This window comes from Heterodontus francisci, chromosome 22 (assembly GCF_036365525.1).
Source record: "Heterodontus francisci isolate sHetFra1 chromosome 22, sHetFra1.hap1, whole genome shotgun sequence".
Taxonomy (NCBI): domain Eukaryota; kingdom Metazoa; phylum Chordata; class Chondrichthyes; order Heterodontiformes; family Heterodontidae; genus Heterodontus; species Heterodontus francisci.
This window is the reverse complement of record NC_090392.1, coordinates 47,774,240-47,790,935: the sequence shown is the minus strand read 5'-3', so window position 1 is coordinate 47,790,935 and position 16,696 is coordinate 47,774,240. Positions and strand designations below refer to the sequence as shown.

General features: G+C 44.3%; 1 protein-coding gene across 1 annotated transcript in view; it reads right to left on the bottom strand.

Moving 5' to 3' along the window:
• LOC137381558 (kin of IRRE-like protein 3) overlaps positions 1–10,513 on the bottom strand; it is a 252,294-nt gene extending 241,781 nt beyond the window's left edge. Inside the window, exons 1-3 of the mRNA XM_068054252.1 lie at positions 10,333–10,513; positions 8,867–9,016; positions 4,424–4,573 (exon numbers count right to left, since the gene is read on the bottom strand). Coding sequence (XP_067910353.1) covers positions 4,424–4,573; positions 8,867–9,016; positions 10,333–10,513 — 481 coding nt within the window. The remainder of the gene's footprint in view (positions 1–4,423; positions 4,574–8,866; positions 9,017–10,332) is intronic.
• Between the last annotated feature and the right edge of the window lie 6,183 nt (positions 10,514–16,696).

The following is a 16,696-nucleotide window of genomic DNA, read 5'->3' as shown; positions in this document are numbered from 1 at the left end:
TCCTTTGACTAACTAGCACTCACGTATGGCCTCCTGGACTAACCAGCACTGACAGTGAGGCTCCCTTGACTAACTAGCACTCACTGTGAGGACCCCCTGACTAACCAGCACTGACTGTGAGACTCCCTTGACTAACCAGCACTGACTGTGAGGCTCCCTTGACTAACTAGCACTCACTGTGAGGCTCCCTTGTCTAACTAGCACTCACTATGAGGCACCCTTGACAAACTGGCACTCACTGTAAGGGTCCCCTGACTAACCAGCACTGACTGTGAGACTCCCTTGATTAACTAGCACTCACTGTGAAGCTCCCTTGACTAACTGGCACTCATTGTGAGGCTCCCTTGACTAATCAACACTCACTGTGAGGCTCTCTTGACTAACTAGCACTCACTGTGAGGCTCTCTTGACTAACCAGCACTCACTGTGAGCCCCCCTTGACTAACCAGCACTCACTGTGATGTTTCCTTGTCTAACTAGCATTTACTGTGGGGCTCCTTTGACTAACTAGCACTCACTGTATGGCCTCCTGGACTAACCAGCACTGACTGTGAGGCTCCCTTGACTAACTAGCACTGACTGTGAGGCTCCCTTGACTAACTGGCACTCACTGTGAGGCTCCCTTGACTAACCAGCACTCACTGTGTGTCTCCTTTGACTAACTAGCACTCACTGTGAGGCCCACTTGACTAACCAGCACTGACTGTGAGGCTCCTTTGACTAACCAGCACTAACAGTGAGGCTCCTTTGACTAACTAGCACTCACTGAGAGGCTCCTTTGACTAACTAGCACTCACTGTGAGGATCCTTTGACTAACTAGCACTCACTGTGAGGCTCTCTTGACTAACCAGCACTCACAGTGAGGCTCCCTTGACTAACCAACACTCACTGTGAGGCTCTCGTGACTAACCAGCACTCCCTGTGAGGCTCCCTTAAATAAGCAGCACTCACTGTGAGGCCTTCTTGACTAACCAGCACTCAGTGTGAGGCCTTCTGGACTAACTAGTACTCACTGTGAGGCTCTCGTGACTAACTAGCACTCACTGTGAGGCTCCCTTGACTAACTAGCACTCACTGTGAGGCACCCCTGACTAACCAGCACTGACTGTGAGACTCGCTTGACTAACCAGCACTGACTGTGAGGCTCCCTTGTCTAATTAGCACTCACTGTGAGGCTCCCTTGACTAACCAGCACTCACTGTGAGGCTCTCTTGACTAACCAGCACTCACTGTGAGCCCCCCTTGTCTAACCAGCACTCACTGTGATGTTCCCTTGTCTAACTAGCATTTACTGTGAGGCTCCTTTGACTAACTGGCACTCACTGTATGGTCTCCTGGACTAGCCAGCACTGACTGTGAGGCTCCCTTGACTAACCAGCACTGACTGTGAGACTCCCTTGACTAACTGGCACTCACTGTGAGGCTCCCTTGACTAACCAGCACTCACTGTGAGGCTCTCTTGACTAACCAGCACTCACTGTGAGCCCCCCTTATCTAACCAGCACTCACTGTGAGGCTCTCGTGACTAACCAGCACTCCCTGTGAGGCTCCCTTAAATAAGCAGCACTCACTGTGAGGCCTTCTTGACTAACCAGCACTCAGTGTGAGGCCTTCTGGACTAACTAGTACTCACGGTGAGGCTCTCGTGACTAACTAGCACTCACTGTGAGGCTCCCTTGACTAACTAGCACTCACTGTGAGGCACCCCTGACTAACCAGCACTGACTGTGAGACTCGCTTGACTAACCAGCACTGACTGTGAGGCTCCCTTGACTAATTAGCACTCACTGTGAAGCTCCCTTGACTAACTGGCACTCACTGTGAGGCTCCCTTGACTAACCAGCACTCACTGTGAGGCTCTCTTGACTAACCAGCACTCACTGTGAGCCCCCCTTGTCTAACCAGCACTCACTGTGGTGTTCCCTTGTCTAACTAGCATTTACTGTGAGGCTCCTTTGACTAACTAGCACTCACTGTATGGTCTCCTGGACTAGCCAGCACTGACTGTGAGGCTCCCTTGACTAACCAGCACTGACTGTGAGGCTCCCTTGACTAACTGGCACTCACTGTGAGGCTCCCTTGACTAACCAGCACTCACTGTGTGGCTCCTTTGACGAACTAGCACTCACTGTGAGGCTCCTTTGACTAACTAGCACTGACTGTGAGGCTCCCTTGACTAACTAGATCTCACTGTGAGGCTCCCTTGACTAACTAGCACTCACTGTGAGGCTCCCTTGACTAACCAGCACTCACTGTGTGGCTCCTTTGACTAACTAGCACTCACTGTGAGGCCCACTTGACTAACCAGCACTGACTGTGAGGCTCCTTTGACTAACTAGCACTCACTGTGAGGCTCCTTTGACTAACTAGCACTCACTGTGAGGCTCCTTTGACTAACCAGCAATCACTGAGGCTCCCTTGACTAATTGGATCTCACTGTGAGACTCCCTTGACTAACCAGCACTGACTGTGAGGCTCCCTTGACTAACTAGCAATCCCTGTGAGGCTCCCTTGACTAACTAGCGCTCACTGTGAGGCCGCCTTGACTAACTAGCACTCACTGTGAGGCTCCCTTGACTAACCTGCACTCACAGTGAGGCTCCCTTGAATAAGCAGCACTCACTGTGAGGCCGCCTTGAGTAACCAACACTCGAAGCGCCCTTGCAAGTTTTTGTTCACTGCACTATCTTTCTTCTTTTTTTTTCTGTCTTTTCTTTTGGGCCTCCTTATCTCGAGAGACAATGGATACGCGCCTGGAGGTGGTCAGTGGTTTGTGAAGCAGCGCCTGGAGTGGCTATAAAGGCCAATTCTGGATTGACAGGCTCTTCCACAGGTGCTGCAGAGAAATTTGTTTGTCGGGGCTGTTGCACAGTTGGCTCTCCCCTTGCACCGCTGTCTTTTTTCCTGCCAACTACTAAGTCTCTTCGACTCGCCACAATTTAGCCCTGTCTTTATGGCTGCCCGCCAGCTCTGGCGAATGCTGGCAACTGACTCCCACGACTTGTGATCAATGTCACACGATTTCATGTCGCGTTTGCAGACGTCTTTATAGCGGAGACATGGACGGCCGGTGGGTCTGATACCAGTGGCGAGCTCGCTGTACAATGTGTCTTTGGGGATCCTGCCATCTTCCATGCGGCTCACATGGCCAAGCCATCTCAAGCGCCGCTGACTCAGTAGTGTGTATAAGCTGGGGGTGTTGGCCGCTTCAAGGACTTCTGTGTTCACTGCACTATAAGCTGAACTAAACTGAGATTGTCTTGAGTGCAGTCGTTTATGTTTAGGGGTCCATGCAATTAACGATTTCACAGAAATTGCGAAATGCAGGATTCTCCAACAAGTTAAAAAATTACCCTTCGAAGTATCATCCTAAATAAAATGTGAATACTAACAATATCATTTTGTTTAAAACTTTTCTGTGGCGATCGTGATGCAAAATCACATTACTTCCTTCTTTATGTGATCATGTGACAATGGTTGAACAAGTGTGCATATATTTATGACGCACAGCACATTTTGGTTGAAAGCAAATGCATCGACAATGAACGCGCTGGTTACTTGGCCTTCATCAGCGTGCCGGGTGTTTTTAAAAGTGACTGAGCTTTGGGGCAATTTTTCCAATCGCTTTCCCTATCTCTCCAAGTTGGCAAAGTGCTGCCTTCCAATTCCAGTAAATTCCATGGATGCAGAATATGCGATTTTAAAGTAGAGTCAAGTATTTGCACCCCAGAGGCTAAAGATGTTCAGCTGCAACTGCTGGTAACATTCAACAAAGAAGACAGCCGTTTTCTGAAGGTAAGCATAAATGTGTACGTCTAAACTTTTGCGGTGAAATATTAATATACTTTTGTGTTTCTGTTGTATAAAGGTAGCCGGGAAACATCTGTGAATTTTGCTACTTATGCTGTGGCAGACACTCGAAAAGTGTTCAAATCCTCCATGATTTAAGTAGACTCCTACTTAGTTTTGTATCTATTTGCAGCACTCAGATTGAATCACAAAATATAATTGAAAGACAGCTCAGTGAAAGAAGGAACAGCCACGAGTACGTGTGCGTGCACATTCGTGTGTGTGCCTGTTTGTAGATATGTGTGCATGTGAGAGAGTTTGTGTGAGATATGCGTTGACGATATTTTTAAAATTAGACTGAAATATGTAGAGGATAAAAAGACTTATGTTTATAAAGTGCCTTATCAGGTTTTTCAGACAGGTCTCCAAGCAACTGAGCAATAAATTACTTTCAAGTTCTGTAACGGTAGGGAACTTGGATCCGATGCTTCAATTTGGATTCTTAATACTGCCTTTGAACTCCTCCTGACTAAACAGCAGGCTACTTACTTATACTCTGCTCCAGCATACAGCAGTCTGCAGCTAAACATAACGCACGTGCACGCAATGTGTTTGGAATTGTCATCGACTTACTCAGTACCGTCAGCCGAGCTGGCTGGGATCGCAGGGCTGCGTGTGTTGCTTGACATTCGTACACCGCATCATCAATAAGCTCTGCTTTCTCGATCCGGAGGCTATATTCACCAGCTGCATGGTCTCCCACAATGGAGTAACGCGGAAAGCCTACAAGAGGAAAGGAACAAGCAAAATGACTTTCAGTACAGCTCTGGGCATGGCTCTACATGTCCTGGGGAATGTTTAGTTCATGTCATGAGTTCTTTATGTTGACTGATGCAATATAAATGAGATGCGTGGAGTCCAGTTTTCTGAAGATCCCAAACAGATTCATTACAACTAAACTGTTATACAGTACAGAGCTAACTATTTGCAGAACCTTACTCTGGGTGTTACAGTTGCAGAGTGACTTTGGCTTCACGTTACATGACTAGATCCTGGTACTTAGTTCATTAGCATACTGAGCTGTTAAAGGGACATCACTCTTAAAGATACAACATCCCACTTCTTTCCAAAGATAAGTCTTGTGTGCTAAAAGTAAAAACACGTAACATTAGATAACATCAGAATTAGTTATACGGAATACAGATTATAAAATTTACAAGTATAGGGGCTCAAAAGTCCATATATCGTCTCGGTGGTTTGACAACTCTTGCTCGGGCTATTTGTGTCTCATCTGTTGCTGTTCTTTCTGAAGTTTCCTCCTCTCTGCATTCCGTTCCTGTTGCTCTGCCTTCAGCCAGCTAACATACTCTGTTGCTTTTCTCAAGTTGACCACTTTTGAAGCCTTGTCATTCTTGGAAAGTTCCTGCACCTCATCTTGAAGATCCAACAGACAATGCTTCAACTCATTCCTCCTCTGCCTCTTCCGGACATTGCGTGCCCTTTGCCTCTCCTCATCCTCCACATCTGCAAGTCTTGGGCTCAAGGTTGAGGACTTGTTAGGGGAGGAGTACTTGGCCTTATGGAGATACCTGTTCGTTCTGGCTCATTGGGGTGCTGGCAGTTCGCTAGGAAGCAGAAGTGAAGGCGCAGCATATTTGTGCTGTTACTGGGCTTCCAGACTGCACCGTTTGATGTTGGTCGGAGTCCGTGAGCAGGTTCCAGTCCTTGGAGATTTCTCTTTGGTCTCTTCTGCAGTAATGGGTACCTTGGTGACCTCATGGATGGTTATGAAGGTGAGGTCCTTACACGCCGGTAGTCCTGCCACTGTTGGTCCGCTCGTGTCTACTAGATAGAACGTTTGTGGTTTCCATGCTGACTTGCCATAGTTGCATTGCATTGTCAGTGTGCCACTGCAAGAGATGGGTAACCCATTGTATGTAGATAGCTTGGTAATTGTTAGTTGTATCATTGATCTACAATGACTCCAGTACATATCTTTGAGGATTCGGACTGGAAGGATATTTGCACTAGCGTGTCAATCTTGACCCCGAGTTTAAGCTTGCCAGCTTTCTTTGGGCACATGATGTTAATAGTGGCAAAAGTTTCCAGTTGTTTGACTTCATCAATGTGATGTGTCAGGCTCATAATGTGAAACGCATCTGGCTGAGAATTACTTCTTGTTGAATCTTGTCTCAGATCTGTTTTGCTATGTACTTCGTGTATTGGCTTGCATTTACACAGGCCTCTGGCGCTCTCCTTGCTGCTGTTACCCTGTTGCTGCGCCTGTCTTCTGTTTGCCTGTGTCCTGTTGCAGCTTCTGGCCATGTTTTTGCAGCCAGATTTCTTGCATAGTCGGACCCAGTGTCCTTTTGCACTGCATGCCTTGCACAGTTCACGAAATGCTGCGCAATTTCGCCGTGAGTGGGACAGACTGCACTTACCACACAGCTTGCTTGCTCTTTTCAACCTGGTTATGGTGCTGATATTGTTGGCTGCACGTAGTGCTTGCAGGTGCTGTTGCCCAGCTACAGTGGCTTTGTATTTCCTGCCATTACCAGCATCGCATCAATGCTGTGACCTTTTTTTTTCCCCAAGAGATCTTTCTGAAATGCTTCAATGGATACCAATATGATCACAAGCTCCATTATTTGGTTTGACAGCTCTGTTTCTTAAGATGGCATCTACTGATGAACTGGCCCATTGATTCCTGTAGGTCCTCAATTCCAGGCGATGAATTCTAAAATTCACTTGTAATCGGAGCTGATCTTCTAGCACTTTCCATATCTTAGCAGCATCTTTCTGGTCCTCTTCAGATAGTCCAGAGGTATTGATTCTGTGTAATCTCTCATTTCTAATTGCTATCATTATTTTTACAGCCTGTTTTCTGGTTCTACAATTAATTGGTCTGTAAAGCATAATTGCATTCTCTGTTGGAACAGTTGGAACTCAGACAGAATATCCAAGGCCTTCCAGTTAATGCTGGGAAATTTGGTATCCATATTTCTGCTATTCTTTTGCTTTAAAACTTGCTTTAAGATTTGTCTCATGATTCTGCACTGTTTCTCCTTTAAGAGAGTCTCTATTATTTATGCTAGCTGCTTTGATTGATAGGAGCAGGTGTTTGCTAGTGCTGTGTGTTAATCTTGTTTCCAGCACTTAAGCCTGTTCTGTTTACACAGCTGCTCACTAGTTACTAGAGTTTGTTGATGTTCTTCATGCTAGCCTGGTTTTAATGGTTTTTTGTGGCTTCGTGAATAGAAGCTCTTATTCATGCTTGAGGAGTTTAATGTTTTTTAAACTTTGGCTGCGTGGATGAAGGCTCTGAAGTGATCTGGGTTTTCCTGCATTTTTTCTAACGGATGCCTCCTGTAATGGCGCCGACCACGATCAGCTCGGGAAAGGGGTTGGGTCTTTCCTGTTTTTTCTACACAGAGCTTTTGAAAAAAAAAAGATCTTTTGAAGGACTTCAAAGCCTTCAAAGCTTTTTTTTAAAGCAGTATCCTCAACTGTCGGACCAATGACTCACCCGATTTACTTGCAGCCTGTCGTTCTGAGCTCTGTCTTCTACAGCTTGAGGTGAATTCTTTTTTCACTGTTTGAGCCAGAATTTTTGTCTGACTTTCCCTCTACCGGCTGTAGGAAAGGTCGTTTTCAGAGCTGTTTTAACCACGGTCATCAACCTCAAACTTTGTCTTCTCCCCATGGCTACCACCATGTAATGGATTCTTTATGTTGTCTGATGCAACATAAATGGGATGCATGGAGTCCAGTTTGCTGAAGATTTCAAACAGGTTTATTACAGCTAAACTATTATACAGTACAGTACCTTACTCTGGGTGTTACAGTTGCAAAGTGACTCTGGCTTTGAGTCACATGACTGTGTCCTGGTACATAGTTCATTAGCATAGTAAGATCTTAAAGGGGCATCACTCTTTCAGGCAATCATACAACAGTTCACAAGCAGCAGAAAACCTGAGTGTAAATATCAGTTAGAAGGGTGCAGCAGAGCGAAATGTGCCAATATCTGCTTTCCAGCACTTGGTGCGACTCTGCTGTATAGTCTTATCATTGACGGTTTCTATTGGCATTATTCAGTCCTGCAGGGTCATAATGTTAGGCAGAAACTGCAAACTGCCCTAAACACTAATTAAAATTTGTTGTTTTAATAGGAATGATTACTAAGTCATCGATTATTGGGCACATCAGGCAATGTGTGCCTATTAAAAAGGTTCACATAGCTGGAGGATTTGTTTAGAGTTCTATTACTGTGCTACTGGTTGATTCTCCCTAACTTAAGCTATTGCTGATGTGTTACCCTATTCTGTAGTCATCCCAGTTTGACCTGTAAACTCTGCTCATTTGATCGGGTCAACCTCAGCTTTATTGGCTGTAGGAACTGCACACCCTCCACCCCCTCGTCATCTCCTACAATACCCCCTTCCCACTGCTTCATTCAACTCCCCCTTTTCCAGAGGGTTGGCATGTCCTGGACTCTCCTAAATAAAGCTTAATCTCCTGGTCATTACTGTGACCAAACCGAAGGAGAAAACTCATATGGCATTGAAACATGGCGTTTTATTTTCAATTTCTTTAAATATTTATTTATTAATGATGAAAGTATTGGCAATGGAGTAAAGGCTGTTTGAATGACAATCAAGAATTACCCAATCGGGTAATGGCAAGTCCCTTTACTTTCCAATTGGCGTGGGAAGCTGGTGCCCTGTGAGGATGGACATGTCAGGGGAAGGTGATGAAACCTCTAGAAATACAGCCAACCAGAGTTGGCAACTCTACCGCCCCCTCATTGTTCCCCCGGGCTTGGGATATTTTTCCCTCAGGAAACTCAAATGTGGGTGAGTCGTGAGCAGGATCCCAAACACACAACACTTTATGATCCGCCGCATGCTAACATTCCACAACAGTTCATCAACTCAGCAGAACTGTCTGGATCAGTTCGGAGGTATGACACTCTGGATTACTGACTGTGATTGGCTGCAGCTGAATGTCATCTTTCAGTAGTTAGCACCTTACTGTGCCATGTAGGTTCGGTGCCCGATGCCAGTGTGAACTCCTTACCTGGCAGCTGCTTCTCGACCCCCAATCCCAGGCCGTCCTTTGTCCACAGAACAATCCCATGATACCCTGCGACCGCACAGGACAGTGTGACCGGGTGACCTGCGACCACAACTCTGTCCTCAGGTTGCAGGGTGAACGAGGAAGCATGGCCTGATGGGAAGAACAGATAAAAACATTGTTTAAAAGTGAAAGAGTTTTCATTCTGACAATTTCTCTTCATGTTTCACAACCTAATTCAATTCCTCTCCCCTTTTCTCGCGCACATTCACAGACCCACATAAACATACAACCACAAACATATCCACATACATCAGATGGTATTATCATTGACAACTCTGGTCCCGTGTATTCCTGGAGGTTTCAGCATTTTGATTCTGATGCGAATGCCAATGCATTACTGGAGAAGGTGTATCAAGGCTGACTTTCTCACGTTGTCACAAAGCATTAGCTCTCCGGCCCCTGGAACCCTCTTTAAATTTTAGCTTTCGTAGATAAAATTAGCCAAAGTTGGACTTGGATCCTTCCCCAATCCTTTGATCACATCTCCACCACTGTCCTGATAATTCTATATTCACTCTGATTTAATTATGAATTGAGGTTGAAACTCGGAGCTGGACCAAGTACGGATACCATGCTCGAGATGGGATCCTGCCAACCTTTCACCCTAGTTATGCTCGCCTGTGATCCAAAATAATGCTCATCCTTAGCTTAGGGAGTGAGGGTGCTATGAGTAAGGTGCAGGCATAAGGATCAAAGTCGTTCACAACTTATAAGAAGTGATAATAAAAACAAAGTGCTGGAAATATTCAGGTCTGGCAGCATCTGTGGAGAGAGAAGCAGAGTTAACATTTCAGGTCTGTGACCTTTCTGAGTATTTCCTGTTGAGTATTTCTAGCACTTTCTGTTTTTATTTCAGATTTCTAGCATCTGCAGTATTTTGCTTTTATTATAGCAAGTGTTACTTTGCCCAGCTACATATTCTATATGGATTGTTTATGTGTGATTTTGTTATATCATTAAATCTTTGAGAATACTAGGAGCATAGAATCATACAGCACAGAAGAAAGCCATTTGGCCCATCCTGCCTTTCCTGGCTCTTCCAAAGAGCTATCCAACTGTTCCCTCTTCCCTGCTCTTTCTCCATTGCCCTATACATTTTTCCTTCCCAGGTATAAATCCAATTTCCTTTTGAAAGCTACTAATGAATCTGCTTCCACTACTATTTCAGGAAGTGCATTCCGAATCATAGCAGCTAGCCGCATTAAAAAAAATCTCCTCATTCATCCCCTGGCATTCAGCCTATTACCTTAAATCCGTGGTTACTGACTCTCCTATCATGTCTGTCAAAACTCTATGAATTCATAGTTTTGAACACCTATATTACAATACATTCCAATGCACCATTTGAGGTCTAACCAGTGTTTTATGAAGCTTTAGTATAATGGCCTTGTTTTTGCACTCTACACCTCTATTTATAAAGCCAGTGATCCCATACGCTTCCATAGTAACTTCATCAACTTGTCCTGCCACCATCGATGATCTGTGTACATACACCTCCACGTCTCTTCGTTTCTGCAGCCCCTTTAAAATGTTTAATTGATATTTCCTCTCCTCATTTTTCTTTCTAAGATGCATCACTTCACACATCTATGCATTAAATTTCATCTGTCATGTGTCTGCCCATTTCACCAGTCTGTCTGTGCCCTCTGAAACTATTCTCCATGTTTACTACATTTCCAAACATTGTGTCATCTGCAAACTTTGAAATTATGCCCTCAATAGCTAAGTCCAGGTCATGAATATTTATGAAAAAGACAGTGGTGCTGATACCAACTGCTGGGGGACAAGAATGGGATAGATAAATCCTGACTACTACCTTAAAGGAAATTGCAGGAGTGAACTGAGGACACAAGTTCATACTAGTAAAAAGTAAATTCAGGAAGGTTTCCTTCCCAGATAGAGGAGTGGAAAGAAACACCCTGGAATCATTTAAGAAATAACTGGAAGCCTCAATGGGTATGTTAGCAATGGGGGCCTTAATTATCTTTTGATTATCTTATGATGACAATCCATTTTCAGCTTGGTGTGTGAGTGGAGGTGAGAAAACTGTTGGCCCCGCCCTTTAACTCAACAGCTGGTTGAAGTGGCACAGTGTGATCTGGAAGAAAGGCACAGAAAGACTTGCATTTATATAGCACCTTTCACGACCTCAGGATGTTCCAAAGTGCTTTACAGCACTATTGGAATGTAGGAAATACAGCAGCTAATTTGCACACAGCAATCTCTCATAAACAGTAATGTGATAATGACCAGATAATCTGTTTTAGTGAAGTTGGTTGAAGGATAAATATTGGCCTGGACATTGGGGAGAACTCCCCTGCTCTTCTTCAAAATAGCACATGGGATCTTTTATGTCCACCTGAGAGGGCTGACAGGGATTCAGCTGAATGTCTCATCTGAAGGAGGGCACCTCTGTCTCCTTCAGTATTGCTGAAGACTCTGGAGTGAGGCTCAAACCCATGACGTACTGACTCAGAGACAATAGAGAGCACTACTCATTGAACCAAGGTTCACAGCCAATCAAATCAGGATCTCCCAGATGCAATTTCTCCACTGTCTATGATGAGTTTGATGATCCCAGTCATTATGGCAACACAACTGATAGCACAATTCCCAGGGTAGTGATTGGAAACATTCCTGGGGTTCCCATTTTTTATCACTGCCCAGTAAACCCTGCTGGGAAGTCCGGAGATGAAAACATCAGCTGAGGACAGGATTGAAATTGGTTGTGATGCCACACACGACCAAATAACCTGCTCACCCCCACAATTCAGTGTACCATGTGAAAATGACAGAGGGAACTGACTCCTGTTCTTCAGGAGAGGAGTAGAGTGGAGAAAGTCAGAGAGAAAACTAAATTGAATCCCAAACCATGGAGTCAAGATAATCAATTACTTATTTTATTTCCATTTATATTGCACTCGTTCTTCACTTGTCACCTGTAGTTCTACTTTCACACATTGTTGCTGGAATCGACAACTCTGTACTTTAGAGATACAGAGAGATGGAGTAAATTTCAGTATATTTTATAGCCCATACATGGGGATCCCTTGTGTGGCTGCCCATTGCAGCAGCGTTCATGTTCCTAGCATGATTTTGGCTGGGTGAGAACAACAGCTGTGGAGTAGGCATCCGTCTATTTGTTGCCCAGGTTACATGTTTACCTCAATTGGTGCATGCATGTGCTTGTATGAGAGGAGTATTTTTAAGAGTTTGTGGTATGTGTGTGTATGTGTGTGTGTGTGAAAACATGTGTGTGCACTCATGTGTCTGTGTGCACATGTGTGTTTGTGCATGTGTGCACGTGTGCTTGTGTGTGTGCGGACATGTGTTTGTGCACGCTTGCTTGTGCGTGGCTGTGTGTGTGTTTGCATGGCAACTCTCACATGGACTCCTCAATTCAATTCAGAATGTAGCTGTGAGTATCCTAATTGACAAGCTGAGGTTTCTTAAATATTGCTGCACAAGCACAAATCATCCTGCACTAGCTCGTGCCACCCCCTTCCCTTGTGACCTGTTTTAAGTAATGACCTGGTCTTGCCCTAATCCCCCCACACAACCTTGTAATGTTTCTCTCTCTATTGTTCCATCAATACGATGTTTGCCCTTTCAACAAAAGCCACAGCTCTAAAATCTTCCTACAGAAAATCAAACTGTAATTAAAGATGCTTATCCTAATTTCCCAAGCATTATAGAGGGAATCAGAGGACAATTTGCTATATTAATAATTATAGCTGAGCCACAGGCTGCAAGGTCACTTTACTACAATTATTCCCTTTGATTCTTTCTTCTTCCCCTTTCTCCTTCAGCCAATTTCCAGCTCTCTCTCCTCCGAAGGTATTAACTTCTGGCTGTTCTATACTCTTCCTGGACCCTCCAATATCTTGCTTAGGTGGCCTTCCTTCCATGTCAGCGGGCTGTTACATCCATGCATTTCCCAGTGTGATCAGGAGCAGGAATACTATCTGATCCTCTTGTCCTCAGCATGTGGGATGCTCAGGTCAATGGTAGTGCCTACACCATCCTAAACCAACCCCTTACGCACCTGTGACTAGCTTACCGAGCACAGAAGGGCAATGAGCCTCACCACATGCGTCACAAAGTCTGCCTGGCTCACACCAGGCAGAGGAATTCTATGCACAAATACACACTGGTCAGCTATGGCTCAGTGGTAGTATTCATGCCCCTGCATTAGAAGCTCATAGGTTCATGCCCTAAACCAGAAGCTTAAGCAAATAATCTAGGCTGACACTCCAGTGCAGCGATGCACTGTCAGAGGTACCGATGTTCAGATGAGATGTTAAACTGCTCTCTCAGATGGATGTAAAAGATTCCATGGTGCTCTCTCGAAGAAGCACAGGGGTATTTTCCCAATGCTCAATCCAATATTTATCCCATAACCGATGTCACTCAAACAGATTATCCGGTCATAAACAGATTGCAGTTTGTGGGACCTTGCTGTGCACAAATTGGCTGCTGCTTTTCCGTACAAACAGTAAAATGCTTTGGGACATTCTGAGTGGTGAAAAGTGCGATACAAATGCAAGTTTTTTTTTTCTTTGGTCTACAATTTATTCAGCTCCATTCAATCATCTGAGTGACAATCTGAGTTGAGGGACCATTTGATGATTGCCAACTCTAATTGGACCACATGGAATAGGAGGGTCAATGTCCAATTTGATACAAAAAAAATTGGCTAAGGACAGGAAACAGCAAGTCATTGTAAATGGTTGCTTTTCAGACTGGAGGATAGTAGACAGTGGTGTTCTCCAAGGGTCAGTGATGGGACCACTGCTTTTTTTGCTTTCTTGTGTTCTTGGAAGACAGAGTAGAGTCTCAAAGTTTGCTAATGACACCAGACTTGGAGGTGTGGCAAACAATGAGGATGATATGAACCACCTGCAACTGGACATAGATGGGCTAGCAGAATGGGCAGTCAGGAGGCGGAAGAAATTTAATACTGACAAATGTGAGGTGATGCACTTTGGCAGAAGGACTGGGGAGAGGAAATATATGCTTAATGGCATAGTTCTAAAGAGTGCGGAGGAACAGAGGGGCCTGGGGGTTGTTATGACCAAGGCAGGTGTAATGCACTGTTAATTCAGTCCCACTACTCCACAGATCACAGAATATTAGTAAAGTTTCTCACCCACCAGAAAATAGCCAAATTAAACACTTTATTTATCCCTCAGAATAAAGCACACCAAACCAGATTTCCTTAAACAACAACAAAATTAACGATTTATTGATAAACTAAATCTTAAACAATAATGGGATAAATTTACATATATGAAACGATTTTATAACTTCTTATTCTTCCTAACCCTCATGCACACACATATACATTCAAAAACCGGTTAACTGTGGAAAAAGGCTTGCTGGTGTTCAACTGCTTCTTAGGAATAATAAAATAATTAATTGTCACGGTCTGGTAGGATATTTCTGGATTGGTGAGGTTTCCCAGAGTCGAATAGTCAAATGCCACTTGAAGTCTCTCCAGGTGAGATTGATGAACAGTCTATGATGGGTAGGCGTTTAAGGCAATTCGTCTGCAGCAGGCATCACAAGGTCTTCCGTCGGGGTGCAGCAACAGGTGTCAGTTCTCACATTCAATGCAAAAGCCCATTTTTTTTCAAAAAAATGCGTCTTCTGCCAATTCAGGACTTATTCAAACACAAGAGGCAGCTTGATGCAGAGACTCAAAGCTTAATGCAAAGGTTCTTCAGAGATCTGAGGCAACAGTAATCAGCAACACACAAAATACAAGGCTTCATCTCTCCAGGCAGACAGAGCAACAGGGGTTCAGCTCCCATACACTTGATATGCAACTCCTTCAAAGTTCTTTTAACTTCATGAGAAAATTAGAATTACACTTGATACAGGAATTATTTTCAAGAGAGAGATTCTGGGCTGACTTTCTGGCAGGTCTGTAGCAGCAACTGAACTCAATCCAAAAGTGAAACTAGCTTTCAACAGTCAAGTCATAAGACAGTCATAAATATTCCTGGTTGCTTGGAAACAGGTCTTGCTGTCTGCACTGTTCAAACGCCAAGTTTCAGCATTCAATGTTCACAGAAAATCCCTTTTCCCAGCTTTCAACAAAAAAACTCTTATGACTATATTGGATGTGCATTGATCTTTGAAGGTGGCGGACATATTAAGTGAGTGGTTAGTGAAGCACAGGGGATCTTGGGCTTTATAAATAGAGACATTGAGTACAAAAGCAGGGAAGTTATGCTGAACCTTTATAAAGCTCTGGTTAGGCTGCAACTGGAATATTGTGTCCAGTTCTGGTCACCACACTTTGGGAAGGATGTAAGGGTCCTTGAGAGGGTGCACAGGAGATTTACCAGAATGGTTACAGGAATGAGGGATTTTAGTTACAAGGTTAGATTGGAAAATCTGGGGTTTGTTACCCTTAGAAAAAAGAAGATTGAGAGGATATTTAATAGAAGTGTACAAGATTATGACAGGCTCAGATGAGTGAGACAAGGAAAAACTGTTCCCATTTAAAAAATGGTAGAGGGACAAGGGGACACAGAGTGAAAGATTTGGGCAAAAGTTGCAGGGGGAATATGAGGAAGCACTTTTTTTATACAGCGGGTGGTAATGACCTGGAACTTGCTGCCCGTAAGGGTGATGGAAGCGAGACGATCAATGACTTCAAGAGGAAGTTGGATGGCCACCTGAAAGAAATAGACTTGTAGGGCTACGGAGATTGAGCAGGGGAGTGGGACTGACTGCATAGCTCTGGAGAGCTCACATGGACTCGATGGGATGAATGGCCTCCTCTGTGCCGTAAATGACTCTATATTCTTGGAGGTTTCATCACATAACCTCCCACCTCCAACCACCACGTCCACATGATCCCATCATTGATTGGCCAATAGGTCAATCCACGCAGCAAGCAGGCAATGGTGATGGCTACAATACCCACAATCCTTTGCACACCAGAATTCGCTCTATCTATCACATGGTGTTACTGGAGTGTGCATGCAGCATGGCCGCATTGCATCCTGGGCATGTTGCATCCCTGGCGTTTGTTGTGAGTCCATCTGGAGTGAAATTGGAGAATCTCCCAGGTCACTTACAGGAGTCTCTGGGAGAGTAATCCTTAATCCTGAGAGACTACTGGACAATCCAGGAAGGTTGGCAACTCTAGTACATATCCGAAAATACAGAAATTACAACATTGGCAGACAGATGTTCAGCGTGCTTTCAATTTGCATTACTTGGTTATTTTAAGTGGTTAATGTATCTGCTAAAATATCAGATCGAGGAATGGCAAATTGTGGCAGATGGAGCTCGATGTGGAGCAAGTGTGAGGTCTTCAACTTTGGATCCAAGAAAGACAAATTCGAAGATTTTCTTAATGGTGAGAGATCAGGAACTGTCAGGAAACAAAGGGATTTGGGTGTCTATGTAGATAGCTTAATAAAAACCAATGCACAAGTTCAAAAGGAGTTCAATGAATAATGCACGGTTGGCCTTAATCTCAAAGGGGAGGATGTTATGCTTCAATTGTACACAGCTAGACACCATCTGAAGCGCTCCATTCAGTTCTGGACATTGCACCACAGGAAGAATGGAGGGGGTGCAGTGCAGATTCATCAGAATGATACTGGGGCTAAAAGCATCAAAATATGAGGATAGATTGCATAGATTAGGCTTGCACTCCCTTGAGTTTAGAAGGTTCAGGAGAGATTGAATTAAGTTTCTTTGTAAATGGTAAAGGGAAGAATCCAGAACAAGAGGCATTATCTTAAAATT